Below are 22,356 nucleotides of genomic sequence, written 5' to 3'. Positions count from 1 at the left end.
TGCTCAACCATAACAGCCATTCCCCGAATGTTCTGAGTACTTCCTTTCCTCATGCTCCTGCCTAGAATGCTTTTACCCCAATCTGTCTGGCATATTCCATCGGCAAGTGACTCATCTTTGTATGTGCAGTTCTAGGCACACGTTAGGCTCTCAGTCAATAGCAAATGAGTATAAAATATACAACTGGGCCAGGAATGTGAACTGATTTATTTCAGAAAGATTTTGAATGAAGTTATAAGCCAGAAAGGTAAAGTCTAAGTCATTAAATAACAACAACAATTAACCAGAACATTGCATTTGTCATTAAATAACAATTAACCAGAACATTGCATTGTTATATGACTCCAGTTTACCATAGCAAGTTCACCATATTAACTAAAATGCATTAGACTTTGCAAAGCTATGTTTCTGTTTTAGCCTATTTTAATCTATACATAGGTACAGATTCTTAATTTTACATTCTTGCCTTGAATTTTTAGCCTGGCTTTTTTGTTTTTTGGCTGCTCGACTTGCAGGATCTTAGGTCTCTGACCAGGGATTGAACACAGGCCCCAGCGGTGAAAGCGCCAAGCCCTAACCACTGGACCGCCAGGGAATTCCCTAGCCTGGGAATTTGATCCTTGGGTTCTTGACCAGTGGGTAAAGAATCAGCTGAAGACTCACATTTTCCATAAAAGCTTTCCTAAACGAACTCAGCCTACAGCCAGCTTCTCCTTACTTAGGATTTCTTCAGTGCTATGGAAACCTAAAGCAGGTCATTTTCCACATGGTTATGGACTGTATTAGCAGTGTATTATCCTATCCCTTTATTACAGTATACTATATAGTTCCTAAAACGGATTTTTTAAAAATGCATTTTGTATCCTTCCACAGTACCTAATACATTGATAATCCCACAGTACTGAGCAGCAGTCGTTAAGAGTGTGGGAAACTTGAGTTTTAACCCTGGCTCTATACTTTTTAGCAGTATAAGGAAGTTACAGAACCTCTCTGCCTCATTGGTACAGTGGCGGTAATACCCTTACAGGATTAATGTGAGGAATAAATGAGATAGGGCATGTAAAGCGCTGAGTACAATGCCAGAACCATGCAAGTGCTCAGAGGTGATAGCTGTGAGTATTCCCTAATTTAGAGTCAATGTGGAAAATTGCCAAAGGCCTTCACTCTGCTAACGATCCGTAGTTTTGAGCTTCTTTCATTTATCATCATCAGAGATTTTTTTCAGAGCTACTGTTTTTCCCATGCAGCAATAAAGTGTGGCTAAAAAGAATCAGTAGACGGGGAAGCCAAAGCAGAGAATGAGCCAATGGCAGACAGCTATTAAAGGACCAGGCAGAAAGGGAGCTGATGGAAAGAGGGATAGAGAACAGAGTTCCTGCCTTGTGCACTATTTCCTGGTGTCTAAGAATGAGGCATCGGGGCAAATATTACAATGTTATTACATCATCTCATCAACTGTCTACCACAGCTGAGAGTCTCATGATTACTGTTGTTGGTGACTGCTGTAAAGGGATTACCCTTTCCGGACACACAAAAATTTGACCAAAAAGGACCTTTAGATTCCATATCTCATTATTTTATCACATAAGCCAAATGCTTTTTTTTCTTTTTAACATCTTTATTGGAGTATAATTGCTTTACAATGTTGTGTTAGTTTCTCCTGTATAACAAAGTGAATCAGTTGTACGTATACTTATATCCCCATATCCCCTCCCCCTTGCATCTCCCTAGCACCCTCCCTATCCCACCCCTCTAGGTGGTCACAAAGCACAGAACTGATCTCCCTGTGCTATGCAGCTGCTTCCCACTAGCTATCTATTTTACGTTTGGTAGTGTATATATGTCAATGCCACTCTCTCACTTTGTCCCAGCTTACCCTTCCCCCTCCCCATGTCCTTAAGTTCATTCCCTATATCTGTGTCTTTATTCCTTTCCTGGCCCTAGGTTCGCCAGTACCATTTTTTCTTTTTTTAGATTCCATATATATGTGTTAGCATATGGTATTTGTTTTTCTCTTTCTGACTTACTTCACTCTGTACAGCAGATTCTAGGTCCATCCACCTCACTACAAATAACTCAATTTTGTTTCTTTCTATGGCTGAGTAATATTCCATTGTATATATGTGCCACATCTTCTTTATCCATTCATCCGATGATGGACACTTAGGTTGTTTCCATCTCTGGACTATTGTAAATAGAGCTGCAATGAACATTTTGGTACATGACTCTTTTTGAATTATGGTTTTCTCAGGGTATATGCCCAGTAGTGGGATTGCTGGGTCATATGGTAGTTCTATTCGTAGTTTTTTAAGGAACCTCCATACTGTTCTCCACAGTGGTTGTATCAATTTACATTTCCACCAACAGTGCAAGAGGGTTCCCTTTTCTCCACACCCTCTCCAGCATTTACTGTTTCTAGATTTTTATATGATGGCCATTCTGACCGGTGTGAGATGATATCTCATTGTAGTTTTGATTTGCATTTCTCTAATGATTGATGATGTTGAGCATTCTTCCATGTGTTTGTTGGCAGTCTGCATATCTTCTTTGGAGAAATGTCTATTTAGGTCTTCTGCCCATTTTTGGATTGCATTGTTTGTTTTTTTGATATTGAGCTGCATGAGCTGCTTGTATATTTTGGAGATTAATCCTTTGTCAGTTGCTTCATTTGCAAATATTTTCTCCCATTCTGAGGGTTGTCTTTTCGTCTTGTTTATTCTTTCCTTTGCTGCAAATGCTACTTTTTTAAGTACTGCATATCCTTTTTCTATATTATTCAGGTCCCTTATTTTTCTCTTTCTCCTGTCTAATGTAAACTTGGGTTAGTAAGTTGGAGAAGAGGGAAAAAAATACAATTATCATCAAATATGTAACTATAACATGAAGAATACCTGAAAGATTAAAATCAAGGTGTAGCATTTATGGATGCTTCAATAAGTTAAAAGGTAACTTGAATTCCTGATTGACACTTTGTCCCCCTTACTATGGATAAATGAAGTATGACAGATAGTGAAAATGAATTTGATTATATTTTTAAATGTACAACTTAAAATACATACTTACTTTCCAAACCTCAACACGCCTGAAACATAAGTCTGCCAGTGAGCACAATAAAACATGAACATCCCAATAAAACAGCAGAAAAACAACCAGTCAGGATACGTTCCTAAGCGAACAGCAATTGAAGCTCCAACCGCCATAAAAACTGAAAGAAACAAGAACCATTAAGAATTTAAAATAATTAATTAAATGATTGCCACTGACTGTTTAGAAATACAGAATTTTAAGGTGCATAATCTTGGCATGAAAATAAGGCACACTAAGCAAAATAAATTCCTGAACAGACTTTCAAAACACACTGTGCAAAACTGCTTCCAACTGTAAACCAAAACAAACCAAACAGCTCAGTTTTTAAGCCATCATTAAAAGACCAACAAACAAAAAAAAACAACCATAGGAAAAAAACCTCCACTAAAACCTTACCTGTGGAAAGAGAGTCACAGCCATGGTCAAAAAGTTCCCCTAAAGGAGAACAAGAATTTGTTCTTCTGGCTTGTTTCCCATCAATAGCATCCAGTGACTGGTAGATAAAGAGTCCCAATGCACATAAAAGGTATGTCCAGTACGGTGCCTGAAAAGAAATGTAGACAATGAAGACTGGTGAGTGACAATAAGCCAGCTTCTGCTTGAAAATAGCTCAACCCAAGCCAAGTGACACATTTTCTTATGTTCGCACTGTGTATCACCTCAGTGTGTTACAAGGAACATTTATAACCCTCCTTCTACAGGTGAGAATTAAGTTGAGAAGTGAATTGCTCTAGGTCGTCTGCGTAGAGTGTCACAGAAGTCCGTACTGTGAGAAGCCGAAAGTTAAATGACCGAGCAAGGATTGGGCCTGATTTTGATTCTTAGTCCACAGCTCTTTAATATAATACTATTCATATATGGCACGGATCTGAAATTATTCAGTAAGTCTCTGCTATGAAAGAAGATCTTATGGACAAACCACAGACCCCAGCTTCCTCTCATGATGGAGTATCAGGGGCTGGATTTACTCTCCCATCTTGTATAACTAGAAAAGCAATAAAATAAATAAAACAACCATTTTCAGACACTGCAGGCAGCGCAGCACTGTGATCCCTGACAGAAGGGAAACAAATGACCGGAGCCCTGTGACTGCTCCAGCTTAGTGCCTATAGGCAGTCTCCAGGCCACAGTACAGGAGTGGGGAACCGGAACAGAGGCCAGCAATCCGGCTGTGCTGAGAAGAAACGCAGCAGAGGTCAGGAAGGTCAAGGCAGCTAGAATCTGTGTGGCAGAGCACTGGAGAGGAGAGAGGCACAAACTGTGGAGATCTGGAGTCTTTGGCTGAGAAGTGACCTGTGCCTAATGAGACAAAACTACTAACCAAGGCCAGGGAAAAAACCACTGGACAAACAATTCTTGAAGCCCACACAAAGCTGGGAATGGTTTATGTTCCCACCAGGCACAGCATGTAAGACCATGTAATACTTAGGGCACTGGGTAGAGTTCTCAGCAGTGTATTCCCTTAGCAGTGGGCATTAATTAGCCCTAGAGCAAAGGCCCTAACAGATGTAAAATCTAGCCTCAGAAGGATCTGACTGATTCCAGGTAACTTAACTAAAGCCAACACAAAGTACAACATCTTAAAGGAATACCCCACCAAACCTAGTACCCCAAAATGTAAAATTCACAATGTTTGGCATCCAATAAAAATTACTAGTCATTCAAAGAAGCAGGGAAATATGCTCTACAACTAGGAGTAACATCAATCAATAGAACCAGACCCAGGAATGACAGAGATAATGAAATCTGCAGATGAGGACATTAAAAGTTCTTATAAATATGCCTCATGTGTTCAAGAAGGTGGAGGAAAACATGGAAGACTACAGAGTAACCTCTAGAAATGGAGAGTACAATATTTCAATGTAAAATATACTAGATGAGATTAACAGAGTATTAGTGCAGAAGAAAAGATCAGTGAACTTGCAGAGTACCGATAGAAACTACCCAAAATCATGCACAGAAATAAAAAGACTAAAAATAATTGAACTGGGCATCAGTGACCTGTGAGACAACAGTAGTCTAACATATATGTAATTGAAATCTCAGAAGGAGAGAAGAAAGAGGGTTGGACATGAAACATATAAGAAAAAATGATGGCTGGAAATTTCCAAATTTGATAAAAATCTATAAACTTACATATCCAAGAAGCTCAACAAACCCCAAGCAGAATAAGTTTTTTTTTTTAAAAACCCACCAAGGCACATCATAATCAAATCACTGAAGACCAGTGATAAAGAGAAAATCATTAAAGAAGCCAGAGGAAAAAGACACATTACATACAGAAGCATAGATAATAATGGCAGACGAAAGAGTAAACTTGAAGGTAGATCAATAGAAATTATGCAATTTAAACAAGAGAGAGAAAAAAGATTTAAAAATGACCATTCTTTTCTTTCAGCACTTTATAAATGTACTCCACTTCCTCAGGGACCTGTGTGATGATAGCAATGGTCAACCCAGAATTCTATGTCTCAGAGAGGAAGTACAGCAAAATTGTTGACTAGGGTTTTAAAGTTAGATCTGTGTTTGAGTTCTTGGCTCTGTTATTTAATAGCCAAGTGACCCTGGGAAAGTCATTTAAACTCTCTAAACTTTGGTTATCTCATTTGTAAGATGTGAATAATACTTGCAGTTGTATCTGATGAAAAATATTCTTAGATGGCTCTTTACACAGAGACTGGCACATAGTAAGTGCTCAATAAGGTTAGCTATTGTAGGGAGTTCCCTGGTGGCCTACTGGTTAGGATTTGGGTTTTCACTGCTGTGGCCCGGGTTCAATCCCTAGTTGGGGAACTGAGATCCTGTAAGCTGCACACAGTGGCCAAAAAAAAAAAAAAAAAAGTTAGCTATTGTCATTAAATTGTGTTTTGCATATTTTTAGTGGCAAATATAGTTTTTAAAATATCAATGTATGTATGGTCTATGTGGTAATTCTGCAAATACCAATCAACCTGCTACCTCATTCTTCAATCTAAGTAAGTAGAAGTTTACTTTGAACTTCAATAAACATTTCATCATTTGTTAATATTACATGCCCAGTATTAATGACTACACTATTAATTGCTTTAAAAGACTTATGAAAGGCTTCCCTGGTGGCACAGTAGTTAAGCATCTGCCTGCCAATGCAGGGGACACGGGTTCGAGCCCTGGTCCAGGAAGATCCCACATGCTGCAGAGCCACTAAGCCCGTGTGCCACAGCTACTGAGCTTGCGCTCTAGAGCCCACGAACCACAACTACTGAGCCCATGCACCACAACTACTGAAGCCCATGCACCTAGAGCCCGTGCTCCGCAACAAGAGAAGCCACCGCAACGAGAGGCCCACGCACCCCAAAGAAGAGTAGCCCCGCTCGTCGCAACTAGAGAAAGCCTGCGCACAGCAACGAAGACCCAACACAGCCAAAAATAAACAAATAAATAATATATTTTAAAAATGCATTATTGTATTTGATACAGCAATCCACAGAGACAAGGCAGACAAGGCATTATCATGTTCTTTGCATTACAGATAAGAGAGAAACTTAGGGAGGAGTGATAAAGTTCCATTGAGAAGAGCAGCTAGACTGGGTCTAGGCATCAAACCCAGGTTTTCTGATCCGCCCTATGGTAGATCTATCAGATTGGTCATGCTGCAGGCTACACAGACTGGATGCAGCTTCCCACCTGGACTCTTACCTATTCTTTCAAACCTGCTGAGAAGCACTTTCCTGCCCCCACAATACAATTCCAGGTGCAGTGAACCAGACGGGCGGGAAAGCGCTGCAGCTGAGAGAGATTTCTTTCCTCTTAAGCCCAGAAAGGCATACCAGTCCACCAGCTACTCGTTCGCTACCTTTCCAGTCTTCCCAAGGCCACAGGAGCTGGACCTATCTTCTCTTTACTCTGTTGTCATCACCTCCATTCCCACCTGGGAGCTATGAAACAGTCTGCAAATTTTCAACTTCTTTTCTCACCTGTTATCTCTGCAAAACAGGCCCCAGCCCGGAGATCCACTTGCCGGGAGCAGCATGCCCCTTCCTTCCAGGAGTCTGCTTAACGTGGTGTCACTACAGAAGACACTCTGGGTGGAAGCAGGATCTACAGGGCCACCCCAACGCAATTCTAGTTTTCATGTTAACTTATTTTTAAAAATTTAAAATGTAAGCATGGGAAAGTCAGGTGTGGATTACAAAGTCTTAAGCAATATATCAGAATACTTCTGCAGAAGGAGACTATATAAAAAGTGGAACTTCTCCAGATCATATTAGATTCTTAATATTTAAAGTTCTTAATTATATAATTTTTATAGTATCTACTGTATCCTTTAAGATCGGAATTTTATACTACATCATAGAAACCTTTCCAGGTCAAGCATAAAGATCTACATCATTCTTTTACATGACTGCATGGTATTCAATTATGTGGCTATATCACAATTTAAGTAATAACTCACTAATGATGAATCTTACATGACTGTGTGAAAGACTATTATATAAGTTTATTCTAGAAAACAAAATAATTACTAAGAATCAATCATAAGCCCTAGTCATTAAAAAAAAAACACTAATACATTTAAATTGCTTTTCAGTTACATCACTGAAAAAGAACTGTATACAACTAGCTATTTGGGATATTTTACTTTTTCCAGTTACTTGAAATAAAGGATTAGAGAAACCAGAGATTTGAACCAGACCGTATGGTAACTGTTCTCGTTCAAAATAACTCTGGATCAGAGAGAACACTCATATATAGATCAATTATTTATCCTGGGTATTATACCCATTTTTATACGTGTTTGAATGAGCACACACATCAGGAAAAGGACGAAAAGATTTAGAAAGTGATCAATGAACACATTTCTTTTTTTTTTATTAATGAATTTATTTATATTCTTTTGGCTGTGTTGGGTCTTCGTTGCTGCACGCGGGCTTTCTCTAGTTGCGGCGAGCGGGGGCTACTCTTTGTTGCGGTGCGCGGGCTTCTCATTGCGGTGGCTTTTCGTTGCGGAGCACGGGCTCTAGGCACCCAGGCTTCAGTAGTTGTGGCTTGCGGGCTCTAGAGCGCAGCCTCAGTAGTTGTGGCGCACGGGCTTAGCTGCTCCGTGGCATGTGGGATCTTCCTGGACCAGGGCTCAAACCTGTGTCCCCTGCATTGGCAGGTGGGTACTTAACCACTGTGCCACCAGTGCCAGTGAACACATTTCTGCTCACTGGACAAATTTTACTTACAGCTCAGAACTTAGAATACTGGATTTTGGGGAATACATTCTTAGGTTTTCTGTAAATGAAGATGCTAGACTAGGTAGTCTCTAAGGCCCCATCTTTAATATGGAACTAGAATCCTCTCAAGAGTAGGAGGTATGTTCTCTGTTTTTAAAATCTGCTGTTTATACCATGAGAGCTAAATAACTAGATGATTAAAATCAACTGATCAGGTTAACAGGTTACCTGGTAACCTATCAGGTAAAATGGTTTCCAAAAGGAATAATACATGTCCCGGGTTTTTCTTGCAGAGTGGTTAGGAGTATAGACTCTGCATTCCACCTGCACCTGATCCTTGAGTGAGCTGGATGAGCTACTTAACCTCTCAGTGCCTTAGTTTCCCTTTATGAAAAATGGGAGTAATCACTGTGAGAATTAAATGAATTATTACATGTCAAGGGCTTAGAAAAGTGCCTGGCATATGGGAAGAGCTCAGTATATTTTAGTTATTATTTCTGATACTATATAAGAAAATTTTAGGTGATTCATAGATAAATTTTCATTTTAATACTTATATCTTTATTTAATGTATTTTGGAAAATATTAATTTAAAAATTATCTAGCATTGCTACCAAATCTATGATTGTAGATATTAAGGCTTCAAGTGTAAGTCTTTAAAAAGGAGTAGATTTAAAGTTGATGTAAAGAAAAACAGTAAATAAAAAATAGCACAGGTAATACACAAAAGCAAAAATCTTCCTCAATTAAAATTTAGGAAATACTGAAACTATACAATGCCTATTTATATGAATTTTCATACTTAAAAAGTGTCTCTTTGCTTTAAATAGCTTTGGATATAAGTTGATACAGATGCAAAAGGTATTACATAATCAGTAACGACTGGGTCACCTTGTAACAGGGAGATTTCAATTATCCAAACATCAATTGACTTCTCTCTCCATAAAAAATAGAAACTGCATTTATAAGAGGTAGGAAGTAAGAAAATCAGAAGACAGGTCAGGCATATGTGAAAAAATGTAACGCTGGTGTGGCGTTAGAGGTGGACTTTGTACCCAGTCAAGTGATTCTAGTGATTTCTAAGCTAAACTCGTGGAATTTTAATAGGCTGCTAATCTGACACGACTCTAACTCGTATTATGTGCCTGTGACACAGCTGAACCTGTGGCCAGGGGCACTTCCTTGTTTACAGAAGGAGGGTTCCCGTTGGAACCGAGGCTGGGGAGGCTCCAAAGACTTGGTGGTCACAAAGGGTAGGGTCATTCTCAGTCCTGCCCAGCAGGAAGACCCTAGCCGCTTACTGCTTCACCACGAGCTTTGGCTTCAGCTCGGGTGCAGGCCAGCATTTGAGAGGCACACCCACCTTCAGGAAATGAGGCGGGTTACAAGCTGGGGGGCTGGGCACCAACACCAGGCAACCAGCATCTCAGGGCCGGAGGGGCTTTCTCAGGACATTAGAAATCTTTACTTTGAAAGGCATTCTTCTTTCTTTGTAAATTTCCTGTGAATAGTTGTATTCTTTTTAAAAACCTCTTTTAGTACTTACTAGAATCTTTGTTGAAAATGCCAGCCTCTCACTGGGCCAAGGGAAACAGGCAGGGAGAGGGGAATGAAGAGAATCCCCTGGGCAGATCTATCATCATCAACTGTGCTGGGTGCTTTCACATCTGTTCTGCTCTTTAACTTCACAGAAACCAAGTGGTCGGACCCTCACCCAGGTCAAACCGACCAGGAGTGGGATTTAAAGCTCCTTCTATACACCACAATGCCATGTTTCATCCACACTTGAACCAGAATTCTAAAGGAGAAACAGCTTGTTTCTTGGGAATCAAGTATAGGAAAGCCACAGGAATCAAAGGGACGATCCCCAAAGCAAAGCTACTTCTACATTACCTGCAGAATCTCCTTCTAGACAGGGCTGGATTTAGGGTGAGGCAAGCAAGGCACCGTGGCTGCAGAACTTCAGGTGCCACTTACTACTCTCAGGGCCGTGCACATGCCTGCTTGCCTCACTCTACTCTGTGCCCTGCTTCTAGAACGTTCACCTCCTGCAAGTTATTTTGCTTTAGTAAGAGAGGCCACTCTCCTACAAGAGTCCTGCCTTAATAAGCGATGCTTGTTAAGTTATTGAACTGGTTAAAAAAAAAAAGAGGGAGATAGGTGATTTTTAAAAAAGAGGAAATATTCTAGATTTCAAAGAAACCAAACCTATAAAAGAATTTGACTAGGTTATTGCCTTTTCTTATTATTCCCCCGACAAATAACTCTTTACTTTATAGTCCAAAATCCAATTGAATCTGAATTATTTAGACAGGGAATAAACCATTTCTTAAGGTCATTCTAATTTCCACAGATACACTTGCTTTTCGATCCAACTTTCTATCATCATGAAGGAAAGAAATTATTCAATGCCCTTTGACCCACCCTAGGCTGGGCACCTATCTCCTACGAACACTCTCTTAACAGACACTGACATGGATTTATATACATAGATCAAGAGGGCAGAGCAACAATTAGAGAAAGAAGAACAAAAACACCCCAAGTTAGCAGAAGGAAAGAAATCATAAAGATCAGAGGAGAAATAAATGAAAAAGAAAGGAAGGAAACAATAGCAAAGATCAATAAAACTAAAAGCTGGTTCTTTGAGAAGATAAACAAAATTGATAAACCATTAGCCAGACTCATCAAGAAAAAAAGGGAGAAGACTCAAATCAACAGAATTAGAATGAAAACGGAGAAGTAACAGCTGACACTGCAGAAATACAAAAGATCATGAGATTACTACAAGCACCTATATGCCAATAAAACAGACAACCTGGAAGAAATGGACAAATTCTTGGGAAAGCACAACCTTCCGAGAATGAACCAAAAGAAATAGAAAATATAAACAGACCAGGGCTTCCCTGGTGGGGCAGTGGTTGAGAGTCCGCCTGCCGATTCAGGGGACGCGGGTTCGTGCCCCGGTCCGGGAAGATCCCACATGCTGCAGAGCGGCTGGACCCGTGAGCCATGGCCACTAAGCCTGCACGTCCAGAGCCTGTGCTCCACAATGGGAGAGTCCACAACAGTGAGAGGCCCATGTACTGCCAAACAAACAAACAAACAAACAAACAAACAAAAAGACCAATCACAAGCACTGAAATTGAAACTGTGATTAAAAATCTTCCAACAAACAAAAGCTCAGGACCAGATGGCTTCACAGGCAAATTCTATCAAACATTTAGAGAAGAGCTAACACCTGTCCTTCTCAAATTCTTCCAAAATATAGCAGAGGAAGGAACACTCCCAAACTCATTCTACGAGTCCACCATCACCCTGATACCAAAACCAGACAAAGATGTCACAAAAAAAGAAAACTACAGGCCAGTATCACTGATGAACATAGATACAAAAATCCTCAACAAAATACTAGCAAACAGAATCCAACAGCACATTAAAAGGATCATACACCATGATCAAGTGGGGTTTATCCCAGGAATGCAAGGATTCTTCAATACATGCAAATATCAATGTGATACACATTAAGCAACTGAAGGATAAAAACCAGATGATCATCTCAATAGATGCAGAAAAAGCTTTAGACAAAATTCAACATCCATTTATGATAAAAATTCTCCAGAAAGTAGGCATAGAGGGAACTTACCTCAACATAATAAAGGCCATATATGACAAACCCACAGCCAACATCGTTCTCAATGGTGAAAAACTGAAACCATTTCCACTGAGATCAGGAACAAGAAAAGGTTGCCCAGTCTCACCACTATTATTCAACATAGTTTTGGAAGTTTTAGCCACAGCAATCAGAGAAGAAAAAGAAATAAAAGGAATCCAAACTGGAAAAGAAGAAGTAAAACTGTCACTGTTTGCAGATGGCGTGATACTATACACAGAGAATCCTAAAGATGCTACCAGAAAACTACTAGAGCTAATTAATCAATGAATTTGATAAAGTAGCAGGATACAAAATTAATGCACAGATACCTCTTGTATTCCTATACACTAACGATGAAAAATCTGAAAGAGAAATTAAGGAAACACTCCCATTCACCACTGCAACAAAAAGAATAAAATATCTAGGAATAAACCTACATAAGGAGACAAAAGATCTGTATGCAGAAAACTATAAGACACTGATGAAAGAAATTAAAGATGATACAAACAGATGGAGAGATATATCATGTTCTTGGATCGGAAGAATCAACATTGTGAAAATGACTATAGTACTGAAAGCAATCTACAGAGTCAATTCAACTACCACTGGCATTTTTCACAACCAGAACAAAAAATTTCACAATTTGTATAGAAACACAAAAGACGCTGAATAGCCAAAGCAATCTTGAGGAAAAAAAATGGAGTTGGAGGAATCAGGCTCCCTGAGTTCAGACTATACCACAAAGCTACGGTAATCAGACAGTATGGTACTGGCACAAAAACAGAAATATAGATCAATGGAACAGGACAGAAAGCCCAGAGATAAGCCCACACACATTTGGTCACCCTTTCTTTGATAAAGGAGGCAAGAATATACAATGGAGAAAAGAAGCCTCTTCAATAAGTGGTTCTGGGAAAACTGGAGAGCTACGTGTGAAAGAATGAAAATTAGAACACTCCCTAACACCATACACAAAAATAAACTCAAAATGGATTAGAGACCTAATGTAAGAGAGACACTATAAAACTCTTAGAGGAAAACATAAGCAGAACACTCTATGACATAAATCACAGCCAGATCCTTTTTGACCCACCTCCTAGAGAAATGGAAATAAAAACAAAAATAAACAAATGGGACCTAATGAAACTTAAAAGCTTTTGCACAGCAAAGGAAACCATAAACAAGACCAAAACACAACCCTCAGAATGGGAGAAAATATTTGCAAATGAAGCAAATGACAAAGGATTAATTTCCAAAATATACAAGCAGCTCATGCAGCTCAATATCAAAAAAAACAAACAACCCAATCCAAAATGGGCAGAAGACCTAAATAGACATTTCCCCAAGGAAGATATACAGACTGCCAACAAACACATGAAAGGATGCTCAACATCACTAATCATTAGAGAGATGCAAATCAAAACTACAATCACTTCACAACAGTCAGAATGGCCATCATCAAAAAATCTACAAACAATAAATGCTGGAGAGGGTGTGGAGAAAAGGGAACCCTCTTGCACTGTTGGTGAATGTAAATTGATACAACCACTACGGAGAATAGTATGGAGGTTCCTTAAAAAACTAAAAACAGAACTACTGTATGACCCAGCAGTCCCACTACTGGGCATGTACCCTGAGAAAACCATAATTCAAAAAGTGTCATGTACCACGATGTTCATTGCAGCTCTATTTACAATAGCCAGGACATGGAAGCAACCTAAGTGTCCATCAACAGATGAATGGATAAAGAAGATGTGGCACATATAAACAATGGAATATTATTCAGCCATAAAAGGAAACAAAGTTGAGTTATTTGTAGTGAGGTGGATGGACCTAGAATCTGTCATACAGAGTGAAGTAAGTCAGAAAGAGAAAAACAAATACTATATGCTAACACATATATATGGAATCTAAAAACAAAAATCTTTCCAAAGAACCTAGGGACAGGACAGGAATAAAGATGCAGACGTAGAGGGACTTCCCTGGTGGCGCAGTGGTTGAGAGTCCTCCTGCCGATGCAGGGGACACGGGTTCATGCCCTGCTCAGGGAAGATCCCACATGTCGCGGAGCGGCTGGGCCCGTGAGCCACGGACGCTGAGCCTACGTGTCCGGAGCCTGTGCTCCGCAATGGGAGAGGCCACAACAGTGAGAGGCCCGCGTACTGCAAAAAAAAAAAAAAAAAAGATGCAGACGTAGAGAATGGACTTAAGGACATGGGGAGGGGCAAGGGTAAGCTGGGATGAAGTGAGAGAGTGGCATGGACATATATACACTACCAAATGTAAAACAGATAGCTAGTGAGAAGCAGCCGCATAGCACAGGGAGATCAGCTCAGTGCTTTGTGACCACCTAGAGGGGTGGGATAGGGAGGGTGGGAGGGAGACACAAGAGGGAGGGAATATGGGGATATAAGTATACGTACAGCTGATTCACTTTGTTATACAGGAGAAACTAACACAACAATGTAAAGCAATTATACTCTAATAAAGATGTTAAAAGAAAAAAAAGAGGGCAGAGCAAAAAAATTTACTCAAATAAGCTGAACAGGGAATGGAGCCACAGTTTATTCCAGCCAGAAACAAGCATATGAGTGTTCTGTGGTAGAGAATGCTACTAAGCTGAAGCCAGAAGAACCAGATTCGAATCACCAAGTTTTCTCATCTACAAATGTAGGAATTGTATTAAAGAGGCTCTCAGGTCCTTCAAGCAGTCAGAGTCTGTGATTCTATTTTAGGATTAAGGAGCCAAGGAATGGGGGCCAAGGACCATATACAGAGCAGCATTCAGACAGAACTGCTTCATCAAGGTGAGGGGGATGCAATTCAGTTCTTGTTTTCTGTTTGCCCCAACTTTTGCTTACTCGTGTTAAAATTCCCCCGGGCCAAATTGATTAAGTATTTAATCTAAGACCAGCTAAAACTGAATAACGGTGGAAAAACATCATCTCCCAAGATTACAGTTTGTTATTTCATGCATGCAGGCAATAATTTAGCAAATATTTACCAAGCACCTGCTTTACGCAAGGCACTATGCTGTGGAGAACGTGCAAATGGGCAACTGCTGTCTGAACTTAAAATATGGTAGACTGTCTTGCTCAGTAAGGACATACATAACCAAAATCGCATCACACACATAACCAAAACAAAATGGAGACGTTCCACAAGAGAGCTACAAAGACCTGTGGTGGAAGTATAGCTTTCTGGCTTGGAATCCTGGTATCAGCTTAAAGAGGTTAATTTATTTCCCTTCAGTTTCCTCATCTATGATATGGGGATAATAATAATACCTAAAGTTGTTCAGAAGATTAAATGAGATAATAGACAAAAGCAGCTTAAATTAATGCCTGGTACATAAGTAAAACCCGGTAAATGTTAGTAATCATTGTCATTATTATGGGAGCTTATAGGATTAAGTGGTTGATTTGACTCCAGAGAAGAAAAAAAAATTTCCTAAGGATGTAGCATTAGGACTGGACACTGAGAGATGAAGTTGGACAGGAAAAAGGAAGAGGAAGGAGAAAAGAGAGGGAAAAGAAGGAGAGAAATCTTTGCCATAAGAAGTAGTTCAGGGCTTCCCTGGTAGCGCAGTGGTTAAGAATTCGCCTGCCAACGCAGGGGACACGGGTTCGAGCCCTGGTCGGGGAAGATCCCACATGCCGTGGAGCAACTAAGCCTGCGCACCACAACTACTGAGCCTGCGCTCTAGAGCCTGCGAGCCACAACTACTGAAGCCTGCGCGCCTAGAGCCTATGCTCTGCAACAAGAGAAGCCACCGCAATGAGAAGCCGGTGCATCGCAACGAAGAGTAGCCCCGGCTCACCACAACTAGAGAAAGCCCGCACGCAGCAAGGAAGACCCAACACAGTCAAAAAAAAAAAAAAAAAAAGAAGTAGTTCAATTTGGCTGGAGCGGAAAGTTCCTTAATGAAATAGTGGTATGAAATACAGTTCAGAACAGCACTGTAGAAGTTTAATATAAATCATTTAACTTTTTTCCTATTAATTTCCCTTCATCCCGTCATGTCCTAGAAATATCAACAGTTAAAAAATAGATCAAATGTTATTATTAATATAGATATGTAGTCAGCATTACGTCCTCAATGGGTAGATAAATCCAAGCATCAGAGTCCAAAAACCATATGGGTTTTCCCTGACCCTTTCTGGAAGCAATTTGTCAAGTCTGTAAAAGCACTAAGAATTCTTAAGTCTAAGAACCAGAAAACAAGTTTCAGGCCAAGTTAAAGTCACTTAACCCTCCAGGCCTCCATTTCCTCAATAAAAATGTATGCTACTATTACTTCAGGATGGATGGATAGAAGAAATACTAAAATGGTGGGATGGCCATTCTAGGAAGGGAAAAAACTTGCCAGCCTCCTTGAGTCGATATAAGACACAAATGCAATAATGGATGTGAACGTACGTTACATACCTAATAAGCATTACATAGAACCCAAGGTATTTTTCCTACACAACACACAGAAAGGCAAGAACTGCAGATGAGATGGTGGTGGTATGTGGTAAAAAAGAATCCGGCTTTGTAGTCAGACCAACTTGGGTCTGAACCCTACCAGGTCCTGTCATTTACTAGCTCTGCGGCCTGAAAGCCAAATAGCCTGAACTGCTTTGCTTCTTTTGTGCTATTGCTGGGATTTTATCAGACAGGCAATGTGAATCCTGTAATGGTGCTTCCCCTCACTGCTTCAGCCACCTGGAAGCAGTGCAGGATCTAATTACATTTCAGAAACTCTTCTCAGTTTCATTTTATTATTTCAACCCTTACTTCCCATTTTTGGATCATTGCGATATATTTTTTTTTTGAAAAGTGCCTCAGATTCTTCCCACCTGCCACCTTTTTTTTTTAAATGAAGCATAGCCTAAAAATTAATTTAATCATCATTTTACCTTTTCCATCAGCCCCCCACCCTCACCCCAACATCCCTAAACAGATTCTCTTGGACTTCTTGGTATGCCCTGCTTTTTGGAAGTGCTCAACAAATGGTTCTTAAATTAATAATAACATTGAAAAGTTCACAATTTAACTGGCAAATATCAGAAATAACCAAATGCTGTTAGACAAATCTAGGCCCAGTAAAAACTAAATTTTATTATGGGTTTTCAGGACATTTTTAATACCAGTAATATTTTTAACATGCTGAACAAATTCTAATTTTCTACATTTATCTGCATGTAAGATATCATGTAGTCCTCACTGCATTCTTTATCTGCATGTAAGATATCATGTAGTCCTCACTGCATTCTTGTGAAGTTGGTTTGGCAGGTATTATTTCTATTTTACACAGGGAAAGCAAGACCCACATGTCACTCCATGCTGTGGCAGAACCACATTAGAACCAAGCCTTCACTTCTAACCCAGCGCACTTTTCATTCTGGCGCACTGCCTCTGGGGAATTCTGCAAACAGGCTGCAACTTACTTTTTTAAAAACAACATGTAAATGAATTAACAACGGGAACGTCTGCTGAAAAATCATATATAATAACATATCCATCAATCAGCAAGATATTCAATACGTTTAAAATGTAGGTTTCATCAAATACTTTAAAAAATGGATCCATGTATGGAGGGCATGAAATATTTCCACTGTATTCCTGCTATCCAACCTCATCTCGAATTAGTTCTCCACAGGACCTATCCTAAAATATGATTATAAACGGAGTTCTCTATTTAAGGGAAAAGAAAGCAATGTCACAAAACGTGCAATGTAATATTTATCCCATGTACTCTAAAAAGCTATATATGGGAGTAGCTCCCTCTGCCCCCTGTCCCCCATCACACTCAGCCCAAGGGATGTTCCTGATTACCAAGTATAGAAAGCCCACATTATTTACTCGTCTTATTTTGGACATAGGTCAAATATTCATTGCTAATAAAATCCGATGGCTTTTACGATCCCTGGGTCGTGAAGATAAGGATTAACATCTTGCTAATACTTTTGTTTTCCACGAGAAAGTCAACGAAGCAACGAGGAAGTAACCTCTTAAAAGTAACTTATCTCTGATCAGTGCTACCAGTAATTACAGGATCACTAGCGCAACCTTTGAGAAACGGACGGCTGAGTATAAAAGTGTTCAATGGGCATCTCGGGCTTGGCCAACCCAACCACAATCCCCGGAGCCAGGCGGGACGGAGCTGGGGGTGTTCAGTGCTCAGTGCGCAAAGGAACCGACTGCTTGTCCACCCCCCACTTGGCGCGGGATGGGGCGGCGGCCAGGCAGGCAGGCGCTCCCCGCTCCCAGTGGCCGAGACCGCCCGTCCGCCGCCCGAAGGAGAGTGGGGGTGGACACGGGACTGGGCAGTGACCTTGACAGCCCCTCCGCCGTCTGGGGGAGGCTCGGGGTGGACATGGGACCGGGTAGCGGCGTGACAGCCTCCGGGCGGGCCGGGGAACGCTCGGGGCGACTGCGGCGCTGGGGCAGAGGCGGCGTTAGCCCCTCCGCGGCCCCGAGAGGTTCGGCCGCGCGGGGGGCTCTCCGGGCGCCTCCAGAGGCGCACCCGGGGCGGGGCGAGCTCGGCTCGGGCCGGGGACGCGGGGCTCCGGGGGAGAGCAGTTGGGGGTCCGCGGGCGGGCGGGCGGCTGGCCCTACCTCCTCGGTGACCGTGGGGCAGTAAGAGATGAGCAGGAGCGTGGTAAGCAGGTTGATGGCGAGGCCCAGGAGGGTGATGGAGTTGGGGGCCATCCACAGCGGGATCCACTGGAGCAGCCAGGTCCAGTAGAGCTGCAGCGGCGGCTCAAGCAACGAGACGCCCGCGACGCTGTAGCGGTGTTCCTCCAGCCGCCGCAGCTGCGCCGCGCTCAGCGGCTCGCCCAGCGCCTTCAGCCAGCGCGGCGCCGGCCTGGCCCAGGCGCCCGCCGCCATGGCCGCCTGCGGGCCCCGCCGCTGCGAGCGAGCGCAGCCCGAGCCGGGCGCCCGGGCGGGGACAGGTGGAGGGAGGGGCTCGCGGGCCCGGGCCTACGCCGGCCCGGTGGGACTCGCCGGTAGGGCCCGCGGCGGAGGTCGAGGTCAGGCCAGGCCGCCCCTGGTCCCGGGGCCTCCGCCCCCAGAGCCGCCGGCCGCGGAGGGCGGGGCCACGGGGAGGGCTCCGGGAGAGGGGGAGGGGCCGCCTCGGCCTCGCGAGGTGTCGGGGCAGGTGGGACAGGCCCGCACTGGCCACCGGGTCACCGTGGTGGTTCCGCCGATCGTCACTTTCTAACTGGCGCGAAAAGGGCCCAGATTTCCCCAAGAGCCTGATGCACTTGCTTCTAAGTCCCGATTCTTCTCCGGGGACGGCTGGTGACGCTCCCCAGAGGGAAGTCTCGACGGCTGGACAGTTAGAAGCGGGTTGCTCTAACTCATGCGGTGTGCACAGCTCAGATCTCCTAGTGTGCGAACGCCCTGGCCTTTAGCCGCAGCCTGCAGAGCCGGGGGGTGGGGAGCGGAGTATTGTGTGAGAACATGATTTTTGCACGTCTTGGGTCACCGGCATGAGGTCTCCATCCGTCGGCCCGAAGAGAGGTCCTGCCTGATAAACACACGGGCACAGTTCTTTCTTCCAACCCCGAGGACTGGGTCCCTGGCTTGTGTATTAGCTCTAGAGAACCCTCACTTGCAGGTTCAGGGATCAATGTTCAGGGTTCAGATTCCAAGGTATAGGACCTACCACTCAGGACTTAGAAACACCGTCTAACAAGGGGACTGAATGGTTGAAAGCCAAATAAATGCCTATTTCTCAGAGCATCTGACACCAATAATAATAGATATTTTTACACACACTCTTCCTCCCAAAGACAGGGATCCAGGTGGTATCTTCCACTGGCCTGGGAGCAAGTATGCTTGCCACACAATGGCAGTTCACTTACCTCACAGCTCCTTACCTCACAATGCACCCATTTAGACAGGGGATAGCCTGTCATAAACATGTCATTTTGCACAACCTTTGCCACTTGCCTTTTTCTTCACCTCCTGGTTCTTATCATTATGCACTTCTCTAAGGCACAGAACAAGCTCAGAAACTGCTTTCGTGATAGTTCAGTAGGGCAGCGGCTATCGGCAGGTGCAGTTTGTCCCACAGATTCCACCACAACACATTGGAGACGGGCCAACAAACTACTACCCAGCCCACCACCTGCTTCCATACAGCCCATAAGCTAAGTACAGCTTTTTAGACTTTCTTTTTGGCTGCCATTGGGTCTTCTTTGCTGTGTGTGGGCTTTCCTCTAGTTGCAGCGAGCGGGGCCTACTCTTCGTTGCAGTGCGCGGGCTTCTCACTGCTGTGGCTTCTCTTGCTGCAGAGCATGGGCTCTAGGTGCGTGGGCTTTGGTAGTTGTGGCACGTGGGCTCAGGAGTTGTGACACCTGTGCTCTACAGCGCAGGCTCGGTAGTTTTGGAGCCCAGGCTTAATTGCTACCCGGTATGTAGGATCTTCCCTGACCAGGGATCAAACCTGTGTCCCCTGCATTGGCAGGCGGATTTTTAACCACTGTGCCACCAGGGAAGTCCCTAGGCTTTTAAATGACTGAAAAAAAGATTTTTTTCTGTGATGCAAAATTACATGAAATTCATGTTTCTGTGCCAAGAATAAAGCCATATCTATTCCTTACATATTGTTTATGACTGCTTTCGTGCTCCAAGGGCAAAGTTCAGTGGTGTGACAGAGAGCATATGGCTCGCAAGTCCTACAATACTGACTGTCTGGCGTTTTACTGTAAAAAAGATTAGCAGTCCCTTCCTTAGAGCAATATGAGGGTATCTGCAGACCAAACCATGCATTGAATATACATCTCCTAATCTTTAATGTGAAAAACGATGCTGACAAATGCAGGAAAGGAATCAGAACGACAGAGATCCACTTTTAACTATGTTGGTTTTTTGTACAGTAAACTTGGAAATACCTATCTTTTAACTTAGTGCCATGAGTAAGCCAAGGAAAAGTCCTTTTCCAGGTAAATAAATTTAACTATATTACAGATAATTTCTAATATACATGAAAAACATCAGAAAGAATGAAAGGGCAAAATACCTTTTTCCCATAAATGGGAAAAAGGTATTTCCCTCAAATAAAATCCATATTGAACAGTACCCAGATCATATAAAGAATTCCTAAAAATCCACAAGAAATAGAAAAACAATAAACTAGATTTATGTTCCGATATCTATAACAAAACCCCCCAAACGTGGTGACATAAGCAAATAGAAGTTTATATCTCTCACACGTAAATTTAGAATTGACAGCCCAGGACTGGGATGGTGGGTCCATGGTCAACAGGAACCCAAGCTCTTCTGTCTTTCTGCTCCAACATCCTCACTCTGACTTCCACCTACAAGGTTATCTCTTGGTTCTGAACAGGCTGCTGTAGTGCCAGCCATCCTATTCGTATTACAAGCAGCAGGAAAGTGGAAGAGGGTAGGAAAAAAGCTGGATGCCACTCAACTCAGCCAGCAAAGTAGAATGCTTTTTCAGAAGTCCCAAACAACAGCTGTACATACCTCCCACTGGCCAGAACTTAATCACCAGCCTACCTAAGTTCAAGTGTAATCAAGGGAGAATAGATGGGTACAATCATTTGGTCAAACAGTCTGGCATTATCTGGTAAAGTTAACGTGCACATACTCTGTAACATCACAATTCTGATCCAGGAGTGTATCCCAGAGAAATTCTTGCATGTGTCCTAGGAAACACATATAAGACCATTCATAGCATCTTTGTACAGTAACCAAAAGCTGTAAATAACCTAAATGTCTACCAATTCTGAATGGATAAAACTGTGGTATTTTCACATAATTTAATAGTATTTAGCAAGTTTAATAAGCTATGCTTATTAACATAGATAAATTGCACAAGCATAATGCTGAGTGGCAAAAAAGCTTACAGAAAAAACGCACGGTATGATTTCATTCATATACAGTTCAAAGATAGGCAAGATTTTGTGTTTAGGAATACGTACATATGTGGCAAAGCTATGAAGGAAAGGAAAAAATGATGAATACAATTCCAGAGAGTCGTTACTCCTGGTAGAGAGGAAGTAAGATGGGATTGTGGAAGGGCACACAGATGGCTTCAAAAGTATTGGTAATTGTATGAGTTAGGATACAAAACTACAGAGGCTGAAACAGGATAGCTGTTAATTTTTTTCTCACCTAATTGGGTAGACAATCCAGGGCTGGTATGGCAGCTCCAAGGTGACAGGGACACAGATTTCTTCCATTTTATTAGTCTGACAACTTAGTGTGTTGCCCTTGTCCTTGTGGTCAGAAATGGCTGGCCACAACTTCTAATCAATTGGAAGGGGGAAAAGAGGGGAGACCCTGTGTTCCTTTCCTTTTAAGGGCATGGCCTAAAGATGCACACATCACCCTGCTCTCATCCCATTGGCCAGAACTTGGTCAAATGGTTACATTTAGCTGCAAAAGAGGCTGGAAATG

At 42.2% G+C, this 22,356-nt stretch overlaps 1 protein-coding gene across 3 annotated transcripts in view; it reads right to left on the bottom strand.

Moving 5' to 3' along the window:
• Window positions 1–19,016, bottom strand: part of CHPT1 (choline phosphotransferase 1) — a 35,002-nt gene extending 15,986 nt beyond the window's left edge. The window contains exons 1-3 of one of the 3 annotated variants that reach the window (XR_003432971.1): window positions 18,541–19,000; window positions 3,484–3,631; window positions 3,064–3,205 (exon numbers count right to left, since the gene is read on the bottom strand). Coding sequence is in view for 2 of the 3 variants with exons in the window: in XM_027107333.1 (XP_026963134.1) it covers window positions 3,064–3,205; window positions 3,484–3,631; window positions 18,541–18,813 (563 nt within the window). In the remaining variant the exon portion in view is untranslated. Of the gene's footprint in view, window positions 1–3,063; window positions 3,206–3,483; window positions 3,632–18,540 lie in introns of all 3 variants that reach the window. The other 2 variants (XM_027107333.1, XM_027107334.1) reach the window with 2 other exon arrangements.
• Between the last annotated feature and the right edge of the window lie 3,340 nt (window positions 19,017–22,356).

This window comes from Aethalodelphis obliquidens, unplaced genomic scaffold (genome assembly GCF_003676395.1).
Source record: "Aethalodelphis obliquidens isolate GAN/ISIS:26980383/991018 unplaced genomic scaffold, ASM367639v1 scaffold8, whole genome shotgun sequence".
Lineage (NCBI taxonomy): Eukaryota > Metazoa > Chordata > Mammalia > Artiodactyla > Delphinidae > Aethalodelphis > Aethalodelphis obliquidens.
Note: the sequence above shows the minus strand (reverse complement) of the source record. Positions and strands in the feature narration are given on the sequence as shown.